We start from the raw sequence: 19,626 nt of genomic DNA, 5'->3' as shown, positions 1-19,626 counted from the left end.
TTTTTTTTTTAAATGAATGTGCCCTCGGAACTTAATAATAATTACAATTTAATTTAAATTTGGTCAAAATCTGTAGAGTATTTTTTTGAGTAATCTTTGTTAGATATAAATATACGTAAGCGCCTACCGAGATAAAGGCTTGTATAACATATACAAGTCTTTTGATCAAAAATGAGCTAAATCCAATCTGAGACTGTTTTCTTCTTTAAACAGAGTCACGAAAGCACACAATGTTATTCATAATACCACTGTTTCCGTCAACCACTCAAGCCATGAAATTGATATATTCTCTAATAGTCTAAATTCATTTAAAAACATTAAAATAAAAAATATAAAAATATTATGAACTGTAGGAGATGGTTTGTACTTAAAATTCTTGATGTATGTATTTAATGTCCTGATAGTTTTATATTTATTACCATCTATTATCAAAACTTTACATGTAATTAATTTATAATTTTTAATTCAATCTAGCTTATACCGTCTATTTATATTTATTTTCTCATTTAGTTATAATAATTTAGTATTAGGCAATGTTATTTTAATTAATTGTTTTATTATATATATTCTAATAATTACAATTTAATTCAATGTTAGTTACTTAGTATTTACTTGTTATTTTCAATTGAAGTAAAAATTGTCTAATTCGCATTGTGGTTTGCGCCTGTAATTGACCTCAATTACAGGCGCAAACCACTCAACAATCAACATTCTATATTCAAGCTATTTTTTTTTGTGATGTATTGGTGTTTATCTTGTTGGTGCAACTAAATCAATCAATAAACAAATAAATACTGCATATTTACTTGACTATTTTTTTGTTTACCTACATTGTATTACTTGTCGATGTAACTGAAGTCAGTTTTAAAACACTTATTACTTAATTAACACAGTTACTAAATAATCTATTTAATGTACCTGAAAGGGGTTGATTTTTTTCTTTAATTGATATTAATAATTGATAATTGTACTAATGTACTAAAGCACTTCATATAAATAATATTAAAATAAAAATCACAGTCTTACCTTATGAGATCTAGCTGCACTAGATAATTGTTGTGTTTCATGCGTTGAGTGTCTTTCTGAGTGGCAAGACTGGCAAATTGGAAGCAAGCAAGTGTTACAATATAGTACGGGTGTAGAGCCATGGTCAATACACGTTGTCCCCAATGCTCGCAGCTCATGTTGCGCTAGAGGTCCTCTAGTAGGATGCCATGCATCTCTACAGCTCGCACAGTAACGAACTGAACACTGTTCACACCGCACTATCGCCGCTCTCCTCTCACCTTCGCACATTTGACACGCTTCCTCAGCAGGAGGAGATATACTGATACCACCAAAACGTTCCACAATAGTTCGCATAACGCGGAAAGGTGGAAGTCCTTCCGCTCCATTGTCGTCTAAGTATACTTGCTTATTACAAATTGGACATGTAATGCTAAATGTTACTGAAGTATATGCGGAAGAAACGGGAGCTCCGGCATAACTGTTAGGCCTTGATCCGCAAACTACACCACTGTCCGTTTCACTCGAAACAGATGCCTTATCTGCCTCCTGATAGTCGGTTGTCGCAGCTGAGGCATTGTCGGATTCGTGGATATGATTCTGTAAGCCTACAGCACAGATACGACACAAAGCGTGACCGCAAGGTAGAAGAACTGGTTCTCTGTAGAATTCTTTACATATAAAACATCTTAACTCTTCTTCCATTTTGATCGTAATACTTAATTCGACTTTATTTTAAATTGACCACTTACAAGAGCTTTATTAAATATATGATAAATAAAACAGGGCATGATAAGAACACATATATTTGTGTAATGATTCAAGCCATAGCATAATAAACGGAGCGAACCGTAAACATTGTAGAAATATAATTTACAAAAAAAGCAAAAGTACAATAAAGTACACCTTTCAAATGTTATAGACTATAGAGCAAAGCTATAGAGTATACTACAAAAAAGTAAAGGTAATAAAAATACTAAAGAGAATAACGAGTCCAAAGAGTTGCCAAAGAGAGTGAAAAAAAATAATCGACAATTTTTTTCTTAAAATCGATTTTAAAAATAAGTGATTTTTATGGAATAGAAAAAAAAAGTTTAATTTTTTTTAATTATATGGCATCGATTATATCGGAAGTTGAGGTAAAAAAATGTTCACCGACAAACTTATTAGTTTTTTATTAATCGATAATGGTGAAAAACGGAAACTAGAAAATATTAAATCAATGAAGGGTTCGTTTTGCTTACCTATTTCTTGTTTAAAAATTAGCTCATCGTAAGAAATTAACGAGTGTGCTATAGACTACACCACTGAAGTAAAAAGTTTGCACAATAGGCCTGCTCTGCGTCTTAGATATACAAATGTAACTGGCTATGAGAGAAAGAAAGAGAGAAAATTTGTCCACGCACCTCTCTCTCTTGCTCCGCTCGCCTCGGCCGATCACACTTTTCATAATGCTCTCGTCACGAATGATAAATTCGCTAAAATAAAATAGCTTATTCTCTAAGTCAAGCGTGAGTAAAAAAGGTTTACTTCAGAAATAGGTTCGCAAAATTTTTTAAAAATATATTAATTATTACAGTGAAACCTTCTTTAGCCGCGTCAGGTATTCTTTGATAGATAAAATCTTATGGGTTCGCGTCACCGACATGCTCATGACTGGAGCACGCGCTGCAGCCATGTGCTGTGCGTATTAGACGCTTTTTGGATGAGTGAAATTTCGTGTGTTCGCGTTACCGACATGCTTATAACAGTATATCTGTAGCTATACAGCTGACGTATTGTGTAACATTAGTGTTGTGTATATCTTGAAAGTGAAATTGAATTGATTTCGAGAAAAATTCAATCTGTATATACTGTGCATTGTCGAAATAGTGTTTTTAGAGTTCCGCAACTCAAAAGAAAAAAAGAAACCCTTAGAGGATCACTTTGTTGTCCGTCTTTGTTATAACCCCTTTTCTATAGGTATCAAGCTGAAATTCATATAAAATACTCAGGTCTACTGTCTCTTGGAGCTGTGAATAAGTCAAACTTCTGAGCCAACGCAATCAAAAGATACAGCCGTGTATGCTGCAAATTTTTGACACTTGCAAGGAAATTAAAGCCTTCAGCTTACTTCCCGTGAACGCAGCATCTTGAAATTTAGTAAGAAGCAATGTATTATAGCACAGATAAAGGGAAAATTGCAAAAAGCATATATTTTGTAGTTACATCTTATATAAATTACTCTACTAATTAATGGCTCGACTAATTCGGCTAATTTATTTTTTGTATGTTCCTTAAGGGGTCTTTCATTAATCATGTGATGTTTTTCAAAAACTTTTTGGACCCCCTATCCCCCTTGGTGATATTTGGTGAGGTTTTAAACTCTGATACCCCAGGCCAATCACACAGCTGTACTCCAGAATATACTAACAAAGAATGTACAACAATGATTATGCACTAGTTCAATAATAAAATAAATCTATTATATCATATATATATTTCTCACCTCAATGCCACCATAACTGTGATATAAAACAAATTTAAAATCACAGATTTATTATGTACCTACGTGTTTATATCGATACAAAAAAGGAATTGTAATGGTAGGTTACCTATAAAAAGTAGATTTGTGTAATAAAGTAGAAATGGGTATGTGTAATTGTGTAAGATGAATTATTAATTACGAGCGAATCACCCCGGCTTCGCACGGGTGCAGTGCTGATATTAAATATAAAATATAAAATTAATATTTGCAATGTAAGCGCAAAAAATATGTTTATTTATGACATCACGTTAGAAACTTCAAAGACTATCAGTGTTTCTCTGCTATATTATGCATGTATTATACATATAAAGCGCATCGAATTCGGTAAAATCAATTAAGGAATTTACAAAAAATAATTCTAAAAAAACTGCATCAAAATCGGTTGCGTAGTTTTAAAACCTAAGCATACAGACAGCGGGAAGTGACTTGGTTTTATACTATGTAGTGATATATTTATTTAGGATTAAAATAAACCATTTTTGTAATGTATTTGTAAGGTTTTACAAATAAATATATAATATTTTAAAAGAGCACTCATGAGTAATAGTTAGTTTGTGGGTTATGTTATTTATATTTATTTCATTTGATTGATACTTTGATAACAAAATAATATTCTATCAAATCCATTTGGCGTAGTGTACTTTCAAGAGGGGAATAAGACGGCTCTGCATGGTAAATATATAAAATTACTAGCTGTGGCCGCAATTTCATCTGCGAAGAATTTAACAAAACAGTTATTGTTCAGTTTGAAGAAAATAAAAATAAAATCTAAAAAAGGAGTCTAAGTTACTTTTTATTACTTCAGCTATCTGCCAGTGAAAGTCTCATCAAAATACACTTGCCACTGCAGCCTATCACAGTCCACTGCTGGACATAGTCCTCTACAAGTTCGCATCCGACATTATGGCGCGAACTCATGTGTTTTGCCCATAGTCACCACGCTCGGCAGGCGGGTTGGTGATCGCAGGGCTGGCTCTGTCACACCGAAGAGATTAGCTGGAAAATAGACAGACAGACAGACAAAAGTATAAAAATGTTATTTTGGTAAATGTACCGTGTATATATATATATACACACACACATATATATGCGTATGAATTTAGTAAAAGGCGGTTATTTTAATATTACAAATAGACAGTCCAATTTTATTTATTCGTATAGATGTTGTCGCAAGACCATCATGATCAAGATATCGATTAAAGAATATTAAATTTGAAAAATTGTCTATGATATACGTACTTGACATGAGAGATATGGAAGCTATTACCTATGCTATTTGGGTAATTTAGACCGAATTATTTGTTTATTGTTATGACATTGACAAGTGCGAAATCGTAAATACCTTACATTTGTTTTTCTTTTTAATGATCCTTCCAAATTTTGTTAGCTTTCAAGATCTTACGATACCGTGGTATTCGTTCTTGAAATTATGGAAATATTTTACTGTCGCTAGTTCTAAATATTTATATGCTATATGAATTTCAATTGTATGTAAATTTCTTATTTATTTAATAGTCTTTTAAACGAGTAGATATTTTGTAAATTATATAATATAGAATGAAAACGACATAACTGAGAATCGATTATGGAGACTATATTATCATCAGACGATAGCAGTGATCGTGAATTAAAGAGTTTAAAAAACCAATTAAAAGGTAAGTTTTTTTAATACATATTAAATATTTTAATTGGGGTAGGGCACAGCAGGAAATTTCCTGCTCAAAATATGGAGCAGCCCGACTGGGGTAGTACCTTGACCTTACAGAAGATCACAGCTAAATAATACTGTTTTTAAGCAGTGTTGTGTTCCTGTTGGTGAGTAAGGTGAACAGAGTTCCTAGGGGGATTGGGGATACGGTCAGCAACGCACTTGCGATGCTTCTGGTGTTGCAGACGTCTATAAGCTGTGGTAATTGTTTACCATCAGGTGAACCGTGCACTTGTTTGCCGAACTAGTTATATTAAAATATATATATATTGATTTTACATTATTTCCTTTTTGTGACATTTATTTTAAATAAGTTTTGTTTCTATTTATTAGGATATGGCTTAGATGAAGATAACTTAAGGAAAGAAGAAATGACAGATCTACTGAAGGCACTAAACTTTTCAAAGGCAACAGTTCATCAAGAACAACTATTGCAGAAAAGTGTAAGGAAATATTACACATGCACACTTGTAAAGATAATGAACCAATTATAATGAAATATAAATTGTGTATTTTGTTTTTATTTGTAGAAAGAGGATGGCAGCAGCAATTCATCTCCCAAGATGCTGAAAAGACGATATTTAAATGTGAGAGATAGGCGTATGCCTTGGAGTCTTTTCCCTACACCTTTAACACCAGCTGAAAAAGCAAGAACCCTTGCAGTGTATATTAAGTTAATGTCAATAAATGCCTACCGTCAAGCCAGACAATCAACAAATTTGGCTGTATGGTCACCCTCAATTCAGATCATGGAGTCGACGAGGATACAGCCACATAGATCAACCAGGAGTGGTCGCTCTGTTCCCCTTTATACTGACTTTGATGATGATTCCTCAGATTTTGACTGTGTAATAACTAAAGCAAAGAAGAGAAGGACTTCAAATAATGAACAAAATGATGTATGTATTAAAAAAGGTTCATTAAGCTTAAAGCGAAAAATTTCAAAAGATGAACAAATACGACCTATAAAAGAAGCCAAAGTTATAACTGAAATTCAAAAATCAGATGAAAATAATTTAAATATGGATATTTATTCAATAGTCGAAGACTGATATATATTATGTAGAAACTTGCATAATAAATTTACCCCCAGTTTGCATTTTAAATAAAAATTAATTAAATTACACAAACAATTATAGTTCTGTTATTTTAAATCTTTTGCGCATGGGGCTTTGTTTGTCTAGCAAGTATCTTTAAATGTAAAAAATTGGCTGTCAAGTACTTTCTTTAAAATAAAAAAGCACGTATACTCTCTCAATTTTCTACTTTTCTGTTAAAATAAATCAATGTTTATGTTTCAAGTTTTTTTGAATGCTCAGTCAATGACTTAGTGTCACTGATAAAAGTAAAATTCTAAAACACAGCACAATAATACTAAACACCAAGACACGCAACTATTTATAAAACAGTAATATTTAATTTAAAACAAATATAAACCTATAATAAGTAGTAATATAAATAAATATTTAGGAAACATGCACAATTTTTTTATTTCCTTTAAATATTGTAATAGTTCCTAAAAATAGAGTATATGTTTTCGTGTATTATGTTAAAATAATTTTTACAATTTAATAAAGGATATTACTAGAATAATTAGTGGCTAATTTACCAGCAGGCTGAGTAGACTGGAACCTGGTTAAAATTTTGGCTAAATTTTATTTTTGAAACATATACATCTGCAAAATTAATGAGCATGAACACAACCTTTGTAAAACAATACAATGGATAACTAAAGTAAACGCTCAGGCGAAATATATTTTCCCTTGATTCTATTATTTTATGGAATTATGGTGTGGGCGGCCTAAAAAACAGGTCAGCCGAAATAATCGCTAGTAGCACTTTTGGCTGTAACCATTAATTTTTTTGACTTGATACTGGGGATAAATATAATCAAGCTTCAGAGGTAAGTAGGGGCGGAAAAATTGAATAGCCTACTGGCGGCAAATTTCTAAATCCACCACTGAGAATAATCTGATAAATGATAAAAAGGTTGAGTTGTTCTGAAATCCTCTTATTTGGAATTAGATATTTTGAAGCGTATGTATTTAGATGAATGGTAATGTTCTCTGATACAACTCTTGTATATTATACACAAGATGATGAAATAACTATCATGTTAACCTTATCAACCTATGAAGAACTTTATTGTTACCTTGAAGAACTTAATATTAAACAAAAGAACTTTATTTTTATATTACAAATGTTCTGTAGCATTACTCAGTTTAGATTGTACCATTTTATTTGTCTTAATATATTTGGAGGTTTTTAATATTGAAAATTATATGATTATGGAGAATTGGAAAACATATTTATTTATTTATTTATTTATTTATTTATTTACACTTTCGCACACTAATACAAGGTTTTAACAGCATAACAAATGAAATATAAAAATAAAATTTGCATCAGCTGCAACAGGCGGCCTTATCGCTAATACAGCGATCTCTTCCAGGCAACCTTTGGGCAGAGGACTAAATAAGAAGTGAATACATATTTTGTTGTATACAAATTTAATTGACTAGAAATATTAAATCAAGAGCAAATTCCAATACTGTGAAATAACAATTACCATTTAGTGTTTTATATAAAATATAAACTGGCTTGTTAAAGTTACAAAGAGTCCGAGTTACAATAAACTTTATTAAGTACTTTTCTTTTAAAATTGTTTTAGAAAGACATACATCGCTCACCTTTACAGACACGCGTTTGGCCGACGATATCGTCATCTTTGCGCAAACTTTAGAGGAGCTAGGCCAAATGCTGTACGACCTAAACGAGTTCTTTTGACGATTCGGTCTAGGTATGAATTTGGACAAAGCGTTATGTTATGCTTAACAACCAAGTCATACCGAGACCGATATCGGTCGATGATACCCTTCTCGAAGTTTTTTAAGACTATGTCTAACTAGGCCACACCATTCTACTAGGTCGAAACAACTCCGAGAAGGAAGCCGATACAGGGGCGGATCCAGCCCCCAAAAAAAGTTGTGGGGACAGCCATCCGAAAACCGGGGAAGTACTAGTCGGAGTACGAACTCTCTCATCAACAATCGTGACTTATAAACGAGAAGTCAGACCTGATTTAGGGTTGTGGGTCGACCCGGGCTGTTCCATGAGTTAAGGGTATAAGGAATGAAAATTTTCGGCTGATTTTTTTTACGTCAGCCATTTCATAATTCTATAAAATAATCGAGTTAGGTAAAATAATGGTTAAAGTTTCAGCTGAAGTTTGTGGGCATGCCCACTGTGCCTACAACGATGGATCCGCCCCTAATCTGACAGGATTCGGTTGGGCTGGACGGCGTTCGGAAGGTTTCATCGAATCTTCACTTCGAAGATTCTGCAATGCTTGAAGAATTTTGTCTTGATCCAGTACATATGTAAGATAATACAGATGTCAATACATGTGTAATAGGTTGCCCAATAAGATAATCTCCACAAAACATTTATGATTGAAAATGATTATTAAAATATTTTGTGTCTACTTAGTCCATTTATTTAAGGCAAAAATATAGCATTAGCTGAGAGGATATACGCCAATGAAGTGAAAAAACAAGGGTTGCCTATTTTCTCCCCTGCACAACTGTGGTATGCTAGGTACAAACAGGTATGTTTACGTAGTTAGGTAATAGATATACCCTCGTCTGTTATTTGATTGAGATTATTTTATTTTAAATTTAACGGCTTAGGGTTGCCTTATTAAAAAGTTGATTTAATATATGGTTCCCTAGATTTAATGTCTTAATATATATACAGCTATTACGGCAAGGTAGTTCGGCATAAACCATCTTTTCATTGTAAATTATAGCCGCGAGTATCGATAATTATCCGAAACTTTCATATCAGGATTCGAGTTAGTTACAATCAGTAAAAAAAATTAATACCTAAATTAACAATTTAAAACAATAAAACATACACATTACGTTTTGAATAATTTATTCATAATTTTCAAGACACTAACAATAAGTGCTACAATTTAAATATACTCGTAAATTATAAATATGTATTCAATCAATATGTAATTTAAGAATACGGAACTCTGTATGTCATTTTAGTATGATCTACTATGAATAACAATAAAACTACGCCTATCCAGCTTTTCAAGCTTAGATAAAAATGTATAAAAAATATATCTTTATATGTATAGGTACACACGGTCATCTATTCCAAAGGTAGGGTACAGGTATCCAATACCTGTTTTTATGTATATATATTGTAAATGAGTGTATATAATAAATGTTACGTCTAGATTTGAAGCGGAAATCGGAAGAGGTTACTGCCAACTGGGCTAGTCAAAGGTAATAACTAACATAGGACACATATTTTGTCTAGCATTTCGAAGGCTGTTACGAAGCAGATTAGTAAAAAAATGATTTGAGAAATTAGAAAAAAATATACTTAATAGTGTTCGAAATATAAATGTTATATTTAGTTAATCAAAATGATAGCCACAATGCGATAAATGTAACAATGGTTGAGTTACATAGAGTACAAGAGAAGAGCATTCGTTTTGGCGCTGTGATCTTGATGAAATGACTAAGTTATTATTGTAGATTCAGTGTTATGCTTGACGTTCTCTCAATATCGTTATGTATACAAACATTAAAATTGACTTCTTTTTACATCGATAAGAAACATACCGTAAGTAAATAAATAGACGAAAAAATAATCAATTACATAAGCATTATTAGGTATAACCCAAAAAGTAGTCGTCAGATCACGAACAAATTTTAATGGGACCACTTAACAAGTACCAAATTTCAACTGAAAAAGGAATCACCAAAATCGATACACTCGGTAAAAAGTTATGAGGTAAGACATTAAACTCCTCTCTTTTTTAGTAAGTTAGACCGGTTACGTCAGTTTCCGTACCTAAGTGGTCTAAAATTTAGATGTGACAGCTGTTTTTGTGAATAATCAATGAATATGTTTATTAGGCCCTTTATTTTTTATTACGCTTTTTATTAGAAAAGGCGATGCTTTCTTTAAGTCATACGCCCAACCGATTAGTGCAAAACCATCAATTAAAAATGTCGTCAAATTTATAAAATAAGCGAGCTCTGACGCTTTATAATCCCACGGAAATGTGTGGTGATAATTGTGCCAGCCTTCTCCCAGTGCCACAAAAGATACTTTCCAGTTTTCTGAAGGCATTATATGTCTGCAAAAAAGTTAAAACAAATATTACAACAAGAAAAAAAATATTCAAAACTCACTTTTTATATTAGTAGTAGCTCCTAACGTATGGTAATTATTTATACGGCCGATATTCACAGGTCTTCTAACACTTACTCTAAAGTTAAAACACATTACTTATCTCTGATATTAAATAGGAACAGAACTCAAATACTATTAAACCAAATATACATTTAATTTATATAACTAAAAGAATATTAATTTTGGATATTTTAAATACATATATTAGATATAGGTAACTATCTACTACGATAAAATTGCCTTCTACATCTACACGAAAGTAATAATTTTGTAGATACCACAGTAAAAAGTACGTAAAATTATAGAATCAAAAATATATTATATGTATTGGTAACTAGCGACCCGCCCCGGCTTCGCACGGGTGCAATGCTGATACTAAATATACTACAGAATGTCTTTATTTATAGTGTGAAGCTAGCTTATAGCATGGTTATTAACATAATTATATGTACAGATATTCCGTTTTAGAAAATATGATAATATATGATAAGTTAGCTATTGGAGGTCATTAAACTATTTTTTGTGTATAATGCTATGTGGCTATGGAATTAAAGAATATAGCCGTCCCCTCTCTTCCCGTAGGTGTCATAAAAGGGGACTAAGGGATAATACAGTTCCACTACCACCATGGAACTTATAAAGCCGACTGATGGCGAGATAACCATCTAACTGCTGGTTCTGAAATACACAGGCCGCAGACGGGCAACAGCGTCTTCGGTGCGACAAAGCCTGCCCTGCGGTCTTCGACCCGCCTGCCCAGCGTGGTGACTATGGGCAAAACACACGAGTTCACGCAATTTTTGGCTAAAACTTGTGGAGGCCTATGTCCAGTAGTGAACTGCGATAGGCTGATATGATGAAATTATTTTTTAAATTTTGTTTTGCGATAGGTAGGTGTACCATATTATGCTCTACCATTCTTAATTGCGGTCCAGTTTATGTGTGATTGTGATTGATTGAGATAAACAAAGAATTTTTTATTCGCTTTTAATAATAATAAATTGCTCTTTTGCTGTTAGTCTTAAATAATTTCGTAATCATAGCAATAGAAATTATTTTTAAATTTGACATTAATCCCTGCGTATGTAATAAAAGGAATTATGGTTATTAAGAAACTATTTGATAACGGTACTTACGCATCATATGGCTTATTTCCCCATAAATGTGCAAAACTATTAACTGACCAGGTAAAATGTAAGTTAAGCATATAACGAACTAATACGCTTTCCACACTTATTTGCCATGGCTCACCCCAAAAATAGCTTGGTATAACCATTGGTATTATAAAACAAAGTAACATTTTGAAAATGCTAAAGTACCTGAAACAATAAAACAAATAAGGAAACAATATTCATAATTTTGCATATTCTAATATATGTAAATGAACGAATGAATTTTTTAGTAAAAACTATTTAAAGAAAACAAATTTTCATGTTGCCCATATAAATGACTAAACAATTAAAAGTAAATAATTGATTTCATTAAAATTTATTTAATATAAAAAAAAAACTTCAATTTACTTGGTGTGAAATTTAACCAGTGGATCGTTTAAAATATCACTCATGTCGATTTTGTTGCCTTCTCGTATAACATGTGGATGTTTCCTCATCATCAGCCAGCCCACGTGTGAGAAGAAGAAGCCTCTATTGGCGTCGTGTGGATCAGCTGAAGTTTCCGACATTTTGTGATGCACTCGGTGATCTCGTACCCAGTTGGGGATACTGTTCTATTTAAGTGATTTGAAATTTTTTATTACAGGATTATTTTTAATGAGGATTACGTCACACGTTTATTTTATTAGGCCAGGATTAGGAGAAATTATTTTAAATATAAAAAAGAACATATTAGTGGTATAAATTTTGGTTAGTTAATAAAATTATTACATGCCTGCCCAGCCATTGAGTAAGATATCATTAGTAATATTTGTAGCGGAAGCTTAGCTTTAAAAGAGCGATGTGTCCAGTAACGATGTGCACCTGCAGTTACGCCGAAACCTCCCATAACACCACAGAGACATGCTGCAAAAGTTAAGTTTCTATTTATTTATTATATATTTTGTATGTATATGTGTGTAAGTGTGTATGTAATATATAGATATATTATATATCTGTTTTATAATATATCTATTTTTATTTATATTGTATTGCGTAGTGAATAACTTTCAATGCAACAAATAATTTATTTTTACATTATTTTCTTACAAATATACGTAAGAAAATTGATTATAAATTGTTACATTTATTTTGACTAAAATTCACCAAAAATATTAATTAGCTATTTTGCTTTGGTGTTTATTTTATGTTTATACCTAAAAAATGTAATTTTTCACATAAGCTACTTGGTCATTGCATAACTTAAAAAAAGTTACATTATAATATTACTCTTTACTGTGCCGAAACAAAACAAGAAAATTTACGTACATATAAAGAAGTCTTTATGAAGGCAGTTTTATGACTAGAATAACAACCTAATCCAGGTATTTTTTTTGTGTAGGAGACGCCTTTGTAACAGCAGCATGGAAGTGTAGGTATTAAATGATTTAATTTAAAAATTTAGCCAAAAAGCACTGGTATTTTTATAATAGTCACATCTTTAATCTAACCGTGTAATGGAATTCTTAAATTAAAAGCCTATATATTTAAAAAAATTCTGAACTAATTCGGTAAAACCAAATAAATTTTTATACTTTTTATACTCTAAAATTTTAATACACAGATTATTATTTATCTTTAGTACAAAATTTGTACGTACTTTTGAAATAGTATTTACACGTAGGTATATTTTTATTTGCCTATAAAAAGTAGAAATATAGACATCGCACAACCAAATTAAATCCATTATTAAAAAACCTATAAGTTATGAAATTATTGCACAGACTTGCATGAATATATTACAGAGACATATTAAAGAGTTAAATATAAAATACAAAAACATTAAACAAGATAACAAACAAAGAAAAATTTATTGCACATTTGACTTTCACGTGACGAAGTCTTTAGATATTATTAGAAAATCGCGAAGCACGTATTTCTGAAAATCCGTGCTCTGATGAATCTTCTTGATTAAAAACCATAGTTTAAACATTCGTCATTTACCAAACCCGTGCTTAATGATTATTCTGAATTGAAAATCTTGATACTTGTCATTTTAGCGTTGGCATATTACATGAGCGATTTAAAGAAAAGTAATACCTTGTATAACACTTACTAAATAAAACAGTTTCCCACTTAGGAAAGCCGTAACGAAATATGGCGTAAGTGAAATAGACAAATAATGCGACTTGAAATGATGTTATTAATAAGATATTTTTCCACACTAAAGGGGTAACAAAACCTATTCGCTTCTCCCATCTTCTTATGGGGATTAAAAATTTTGGGTCAGCTTTTGACAAGACCTCATCATAAAAACTGACTTTGGATGCATCGTGAGTATTATTCTCATCAGACTGACTGACTTTAAAACTGACTCTACTTGTGTCACAATGTTTTTTTTCTGATGGTGTGACGATCGATGTAGCCATTATCTGAAAAAAAGGGGTTCATTGTTAATTACTTTTGTAGATTTAGTTACGAAGTAAAAAGTAAGAAAACTGCAAAGAAAAATGTATAAATTTAGAAAACTGAACGATAATTTAAACTTAACGCGTTTCACAGTTCACAAGGTACGGTAAGGTTCACAGATAGTAATGTGATGTATGTCAGATTAACTAGTAATTTATATATTTAATCTACATTATTTAACTATACGTCTTGCAACGCAACATTGTTACTGTTCTACAACTTAACACAAATTGTGAGGAATGATTGCTATGATAACAACCGAGATCGCGCTCTCTGTGAGGCACTGTTTGAAGACTGAGAAGGGCAAATACCCAGTGTTTGTTAAAAAACAAATATTAGGTCTTTACCTATGAAAATGTCGTTTCGTCGTACTGGCTATTACAAAACTAAAAAAAAAAAAAAAATCGCCAAGAACTGAATTTTAAATTATTTTTATTTTACAAATATAGAATTTTTTGTAATTAGTCATTTGTCGTTCTGTTTACATCGCATTTGTACGTTTTTTGTCATCATGGTTATGTTAAAAATTCGAGTGATTATGGAGTATGAGTTCCGTCGTGGTAGCAAAGCGGCAGAAGCGGCACGCAACACCAACGACGTTTGCGTTGCGAACACTACTAACGATCGTACCACCCGTTGATAGTTTGCTCGCTTTCGTTCCGGAAATTTTGACTTAAGAAATGAACCACGTGGTCGGCCGAAAATGTTGGTTGACAATGACGAATTAAAGGCGGTTGTGGAGGCTGATGATTCTCAAACTACAGCTGAATTAGCAGCAGCTTTCGAAGTTAGTACTAAAACAATACTGGTCCATTTGCGTCAAATTGGCAAGGTAAAGAATGAACAAATGGGTGATTCACGAATTTAATGAACGCCAGCGCGAAATACGCGTCGGGACGTGCCTTACACTGCTCAACAGACACACAAATGAAGGCATAATTGTGACGAAAAATGGATTCTATTCGACATTCGCAAGCGCTCAGCTAGTTGGTTAGATCCTGGTTAAGTACCTAAACAATGCCCTAAATGAAAAATGACCTCTATGTAAGTGATGGTAACTGCTTGGTCGTCTAGCACCAGTGTAATTCATCACAGCTTCTTACCAAACGGCATAAGCATTACTGCAGATGTCTACTGTGAAGAACTAAACACACTAATGGGAAAGCTCGCACGTCTCCAACCAGCTTTGGCTAATCGCTCGGCTCCGCTGCTCCTGCACGACAACGCGCGACGAAATTAATGAATAAAACGTAGAATATAAAAACCGTTACAAAACAACAATTAATAGAGAACATTGTTTTATGTAAATCAGATGCCATCAAAAACTCAAATGTGAAGTGAGAGCCAAAGTCAATATGGAATAATGGGTCGTTTTCGACTACACTGTCAAAATAATTGAAATCTGTCTGGGTGCCAAGTTCTGTTGACTCGTGAGGTAATTCAAGTTCAAGATTCGACTCGGCTATATTTTACGTACAGGCTATATTATATTTGCAAGTTAGTAAACTTCCCGCTTTAACTAGACACTATTAGGTTTAATGTACTTGGTTTGTAGGTAAACCAAATATCTCAACCAAAATTAAAGCTAAAATTGTATTAACATCAAATGTCATCCACGACAACTATATATTTAAATATATATATTATATAAGGAGTATTTTAAAGGTTGAAAATTTCAAGAAGATAAAATTATATAATCATTTCGAGTAGGCTTTGAACTATAAACTAACGATTACTTTTAAATTTTTGAAATATTAATTATGAAACAAAGATCTATTTATAATTCACAACTTAAGAACTATATATTTACATATAGTTTTAGAACAAATCATGTCAGCGTGGAATTGTGCCAAGATTGCTGGCAGCATCTACCCGTTGAATAGCTATGCCGATTCTTTGACCAAAAAATGCACCAGCCCTTTTGTCACCAGTGGAGGCAATAAGGCGAGGAGTTATCTCATTTAAAAACTTTTTAGCACTGCTACTCCAAGGTCCTCAAGTGTTTCGACTGCAAACGGCACAAAGATGTAATTTGGAATTAGTGACGAATATTTGTGCCGTTTAGTCGTTTCAGCTTTTTCCGCTGCGGCTCCCGCTTTTAAGGCTGTTTTCCTGAGATGAGACGGAGCAAGTATGTCAACGCAGGTTGCATCCTACAAAAGCACCCGTTCCCTTTCCCAGGGAACCAACGTCAATCCATCAGATCTCTTATCATCATCGCAACTAATTCCAGTATGTTCACATATTGTTTTCTAATGTTTACGCGAATTTTACTCATTTAATGAAACAACTTTTTTCGGATTTTATCGCGGTTTATTATTAACTTTTGATTCCCGACGTTTCAGATACTTTACAGCAACAATGGTCATGGGAGGACTGTCCAGTAGGTTAGATAAGAGTAGGAACGTCGATGGTGGCAAGAGCTCTTTTTATGTTATCATTTAGGAAACAGTGGCGGGAAAAGAGAGAGATTTAGAGAGAGTTATAAAAATTATATAAACACTTAGAAAATCAAATTATAGGTTTATCCAAATTTCTTTTAAAAGGATGACAATTTTTTCAAAGATAGTTCAGCAGTGATTTTCAAAAATGAACACAAAAATTACCATATTTATTTAGTTATTTTCTACTTTATTGTACACCACAACTACATTTTAAACAATAAACACATTTAAAAATATTTACAGACTGTAAAGTACACTGGGCGGACTTATGGCTATTTAGCCATTTCTTCCAGACATTCCAGACATTCCAGACATATTTAATTAGCTAACTTAATTTTTAATTTTTGAAATATAATAAAGAAAATAAATACGGTATAGCAGTATATACGTATAGTTACTTACATTTTTAGCAGAACCACTAGAACACTCTGCATTTATATAAAATTGACATTTAAAATTAAGCGTCCATGCACATGCTTGCGCTGATGCGCATTAGACGTATTATGAATTTGTAATAAAAATGCAATCACGTTTGTTTGTAAGAACGTGTCAAATATTTTATATAGATATTAATATTATCACGTACGCCATTTAAGTTTTGTAAGAATCGCGAGTGATTAGTAATTTCATTTATTTATTCTACTTACAACGATTTATATTTACCTTCCTTTTGTATAACATTAGAGATTTCATGCAAATGCCTTGTTACAGGTGAGGGAAATACATAACTTTACATAGGTTCTTACGGAATGAAAAATTAAGAAAATTGGAAATTTTCTGAAAACGTAATGGTTATTTCAACTTCAAGTGTTTGACAGTGCCCAAGATAGGACAACTTCTGTCGATTGTATTAGGGTGAAAACGTCTTTGAATTACCATACATTCTTATAACAGAAACTTTCCATGGATTAATCAAGAGCGCAGTAATCAATAGCTAATATACTGCCTAGCGCGATAACATTATGGGTCGAAAATAATAGGGTACTTTCCTTCTAAGCCTTACGAAAGAATGAAGTTAAATTCGTGTTATTGATAGATGTCGTTGACGATGTGATGTCTATTTTCGACGAGGCCGTTGGTGCAATTTACAGTGACCCTGCTTAATGCTCCGAGGATTGTGTGATCAATTCCCGGATCGAGTCGGTATGATATATATTATGTATTTGTTTATATATAAGTATTGTTTAAATGTTTGGTATGCAGTTGCACCAGTATAGACCATAGCCACCCTTCTTTTCCCGTGGGTGTCGTAAGAGGCGACTAAGGGATAACATAGTCTCACTACCACCTTGGAACTGTAAAAGCCGAGCAATAGCTTTCAAATGCACAGGCCAAAGACGGGCAGTAGCGTCTTAAATGCGACGAAGCCAGTCCTCCGGTCACCAACTCGCCGGTAAACATGGCAGAGTCCTGATACTGTGACGAAGAACGAGATAGATTTCATGATGGTAAGCACCATAAAGTGGGTCGGACCATTGGTTTTTTCCACAGTAGTCACATTAAAAAAATATATATAATGCGAAATGAGGTTCTCAATTTTAATGGTTCTTATTACTGTAAACACTGTTGGTAATTTCAAGATAAACGTGACCTACATCAATCATACATTAATGTTTTAAATGAATTAAATATTAAAAGTAAGACGTCCCTCAGTAATTAATCACGATAATAAATCACCTAGTATACAGTTTAATTAATGAACTTTAGATTTAGAATTTTGAGTTCTATTTCAACATTTGTAGCCATGGGGTTCGATCGTATGGTTTGTATTATTTTATTCTGTTTGTATTCATTTTCAAATGCAAAATGTCCTCAATCCGTAGTGTCAACATTTGGATATATTATTGAACATGCAGTATGGCGTGGATGGCACCAAGCTGTTATTTACTCAACAGATTTAGAATCAGGTATTTAATATTTTATTTCAAAACTCGTGGAATTTGTCCATAGTCACCATGCTAGGCAGGTGGTTTAGTGACCGCAGGCCTGGCTTTTTCGCACCGAAGACGCTGCTGCCCGTCTTCGGCCTGTGAATTTGAAACCCACCAGTTGGATGGTTATCCCGCTATAGGTCGGCTTTGTAAGTTCCAAGATGGTAATGGAACTGTGTTATCCCTTAGCCGTCTCATACGATACCCACCTACGACATCTACCTGTAAACTCATAATTTTTTTACCGGCGTGATCCTGATCCCGTGGATATTATGGGATAAAAAGTACATGAAAAAAATTCGATTTAATTGAAAAATGCTTCGTTGAAATCTCGGGATAACGCTTCAGCCATGTAGGAGAAGGATCAGAGCTTAATCCACCACGCTGCTCCAATGCGGGTTGGCGGATATATTTTCTATTATGAGTAACGATCGCTATCAGGTGTATATGATAAAAATTGGAACCAACGGCTTAACGTGCTCTCCGAGGCACACTGGGAAGACTCACAAGGACTGCACAAATACCTGTATGGCCAATACAAATGTTTGTCATGTGCGGGGATCGAACCCGCAACCGCTAGCGTAACAGGTACACAAACAATCAATTTGTTCGTGTTTTAGTATCGTGTAAATAACTATATTTACTTGAAAAATAAAAAACTAATTTCGAAATCCACTATAACTTTTGTAATTAAAAAAATACTTTTTTTAGACATTGCACCGATGAGTGAGAGCACCACCAGGTTGTAACACACAATTATAACGTATTTCCTTTACAGAGTGTAATTGGGCCATACTGCGATTAGGTAAATGCCTTGGTTTAAATGGAATAGCTTCAGCTGTTAATATAAAAGGAAAAGCAAGACTAGAAACATATCTCGGCATTGTTATTTTTCAACACCCCATTAATATAAATGCTAGTGACAAATTTGTTACGACTATTAATCAGGTATTAAAGGATACAGTTATTACACAATTTCAAAATCAACTATTGAAATTCCTGGTAGTTACTTCCGCTCGTGGCTTCGCCCGCGTGGATTAAACAATGTTGGATGTTCCGTTTTCTTCTAGTATAATAATAATTTTAGCTGACGTCACTAACCGATAACGTCGCATACTCCCGATGAAAGAATTTTTAAAATTGGTTCAGTAGTTTTGAGCTTAACCAATACAAAAGTTCAAAAACATGACGACGCGTTGGCGCAGCGATCTGTCTGTTGCGCTAGCGGCCGTAG

The 19,626-nt window shown here is 33.0% G+C and overlaps 3 protein-coding genes across 3 annotated transcripts in view; 1 reads left to right on the top strand and 2 right to left on the bottom strand.

Annotated features, from left to right (window-relative positions):
- Window positions 1–1,710, bottom strand: part of LOC123655703 (E3 ubiquitin-protein ligase TRIM9) — a 33,212-nt gene extending 31,502 nt beyond the window's left edge. Inside the window, exon 1 of the mRNA XM_045591457.1 lies at window positions 1,027–1,710. Coding sequence (XP_045447413.1) covers window positions 1,027–1,710 — 684 coding nt within the window. The remainder of the gene's footprint in view (window positions 1–1,026) is intronic.
- Window positions 1,711–4,773: 3,063 nt separating this feature from the next.
- On the top strand, window positions 4,774–6,366 carry LOC123655819. Its single transcript, XM_045591573.1, has 3 exons — window positions 4,774–5,187; window positions 5,574–5,683; window positions 5,771–6,366. The coding sequence occupies exons 1-3, from the start codon at window positions 5,118–5,120 to the stop codon at window positions 6,290–6,292; spliced, it is 702 nt and encodes a 233-aa protein (XP_045447529.1). The 5' UTR covers window positions 4,774–5,117; the 3' UTR covers window positions 6,293–6,366.
- Window positions 6,367–10,157: 3,791 nt separating this feature from the next.
- Window positions 10,158–13,977, bottom strand: LOC123656020 (acyl-CoA Delta(11) desaturase-like). The gene is made up of 5 exons (XM_045591743.1): window positions 13,665–13,977; window positions 12,345–12,475; window positions 11,978–12,183; window positions 11,594–11,776; window positions 10,158–10,401 (listed from the first exon to the last, which is right to left on the bottom strand). Exons 1-5 carry the CDS (start codon window positions 13,975–13,977, stop codon window positions 10,158–10,160), a joined length of 1,077 nt encoding a protein of 358 aa, XP_045447699.1.
- Between the last annotated feature and the right edge of the window lie 5,649 nt (window positions 13,978–19,626).

This window comes from Melitaea cinxia, chromosome 8 (assembly GCF_905220565.1).
Source record: "Melitaea cinxia chromosome 8, ilMelCinx1.1, whole genome shotgun sequence".
NCBI classification, from domain to species: Eukaryota; Metazoa; Arthropoda; class Insecta; order Lepidoptera; family Nymphalidae; genus Melitaea; species Melitaea cinxia.
The sequence above is the reverse complement of the archived record's forward strand: the minus strand, read 5'-3'. Positions and strand labels throughout refer to the sequence as shown.

What these genes read in the sequence shown, in the direction of transcription:
- LOC123655819 (XM_045591573.1), top strand. Translation starts at nt 5,118, where the DNA reads ATGGAGACTATATTATCATCAGACGATAGCAGTGATCGTGAATTAAAG. An exon ending in TTTAAAAAACCAATTAAAAG is followed by an intron (nt 5,188 to 5,573) that starts GTAAGTTTTTTT and finishes TCTATTTATTAG; the next exon opens with GATATGGCTTAGATGAAGAT. An exon ending in AACAACTATTGCAGAAAAGT is followed by an intron (nt 5,684 to 5,770) that starts GTAAGGAAATAT and finishes TTTTATTTGTAG; the next exon opens with AAAGAGGATGGCAGCAGCAA.
- LOC123656020 (XM_045591743.1), bottom strand. Translation starts at nt 13,977, where the DNA reads ATGGCTACATCGATCGTCACACCATCAGAAAAAAAACATTGTGACACA. An exon ending in CTGGTTAAATTTCACACCAA is followed by an intron (nt 11,777 to 11,977) that starts GTAAATTGAAGT and finishes TTATTGTTTCAG; the next exon opens with GTACTTTAGCATTTTCAAAA. An exon ending in GGAAATAAGCCATATGATGC is followed by an intron (nt 10,402 to 11,593) that starts GTAAGTACCGTT and finishes ACTTTTTTGCAG; the next exon opens with ACATATAATGCCTTCAGAAA.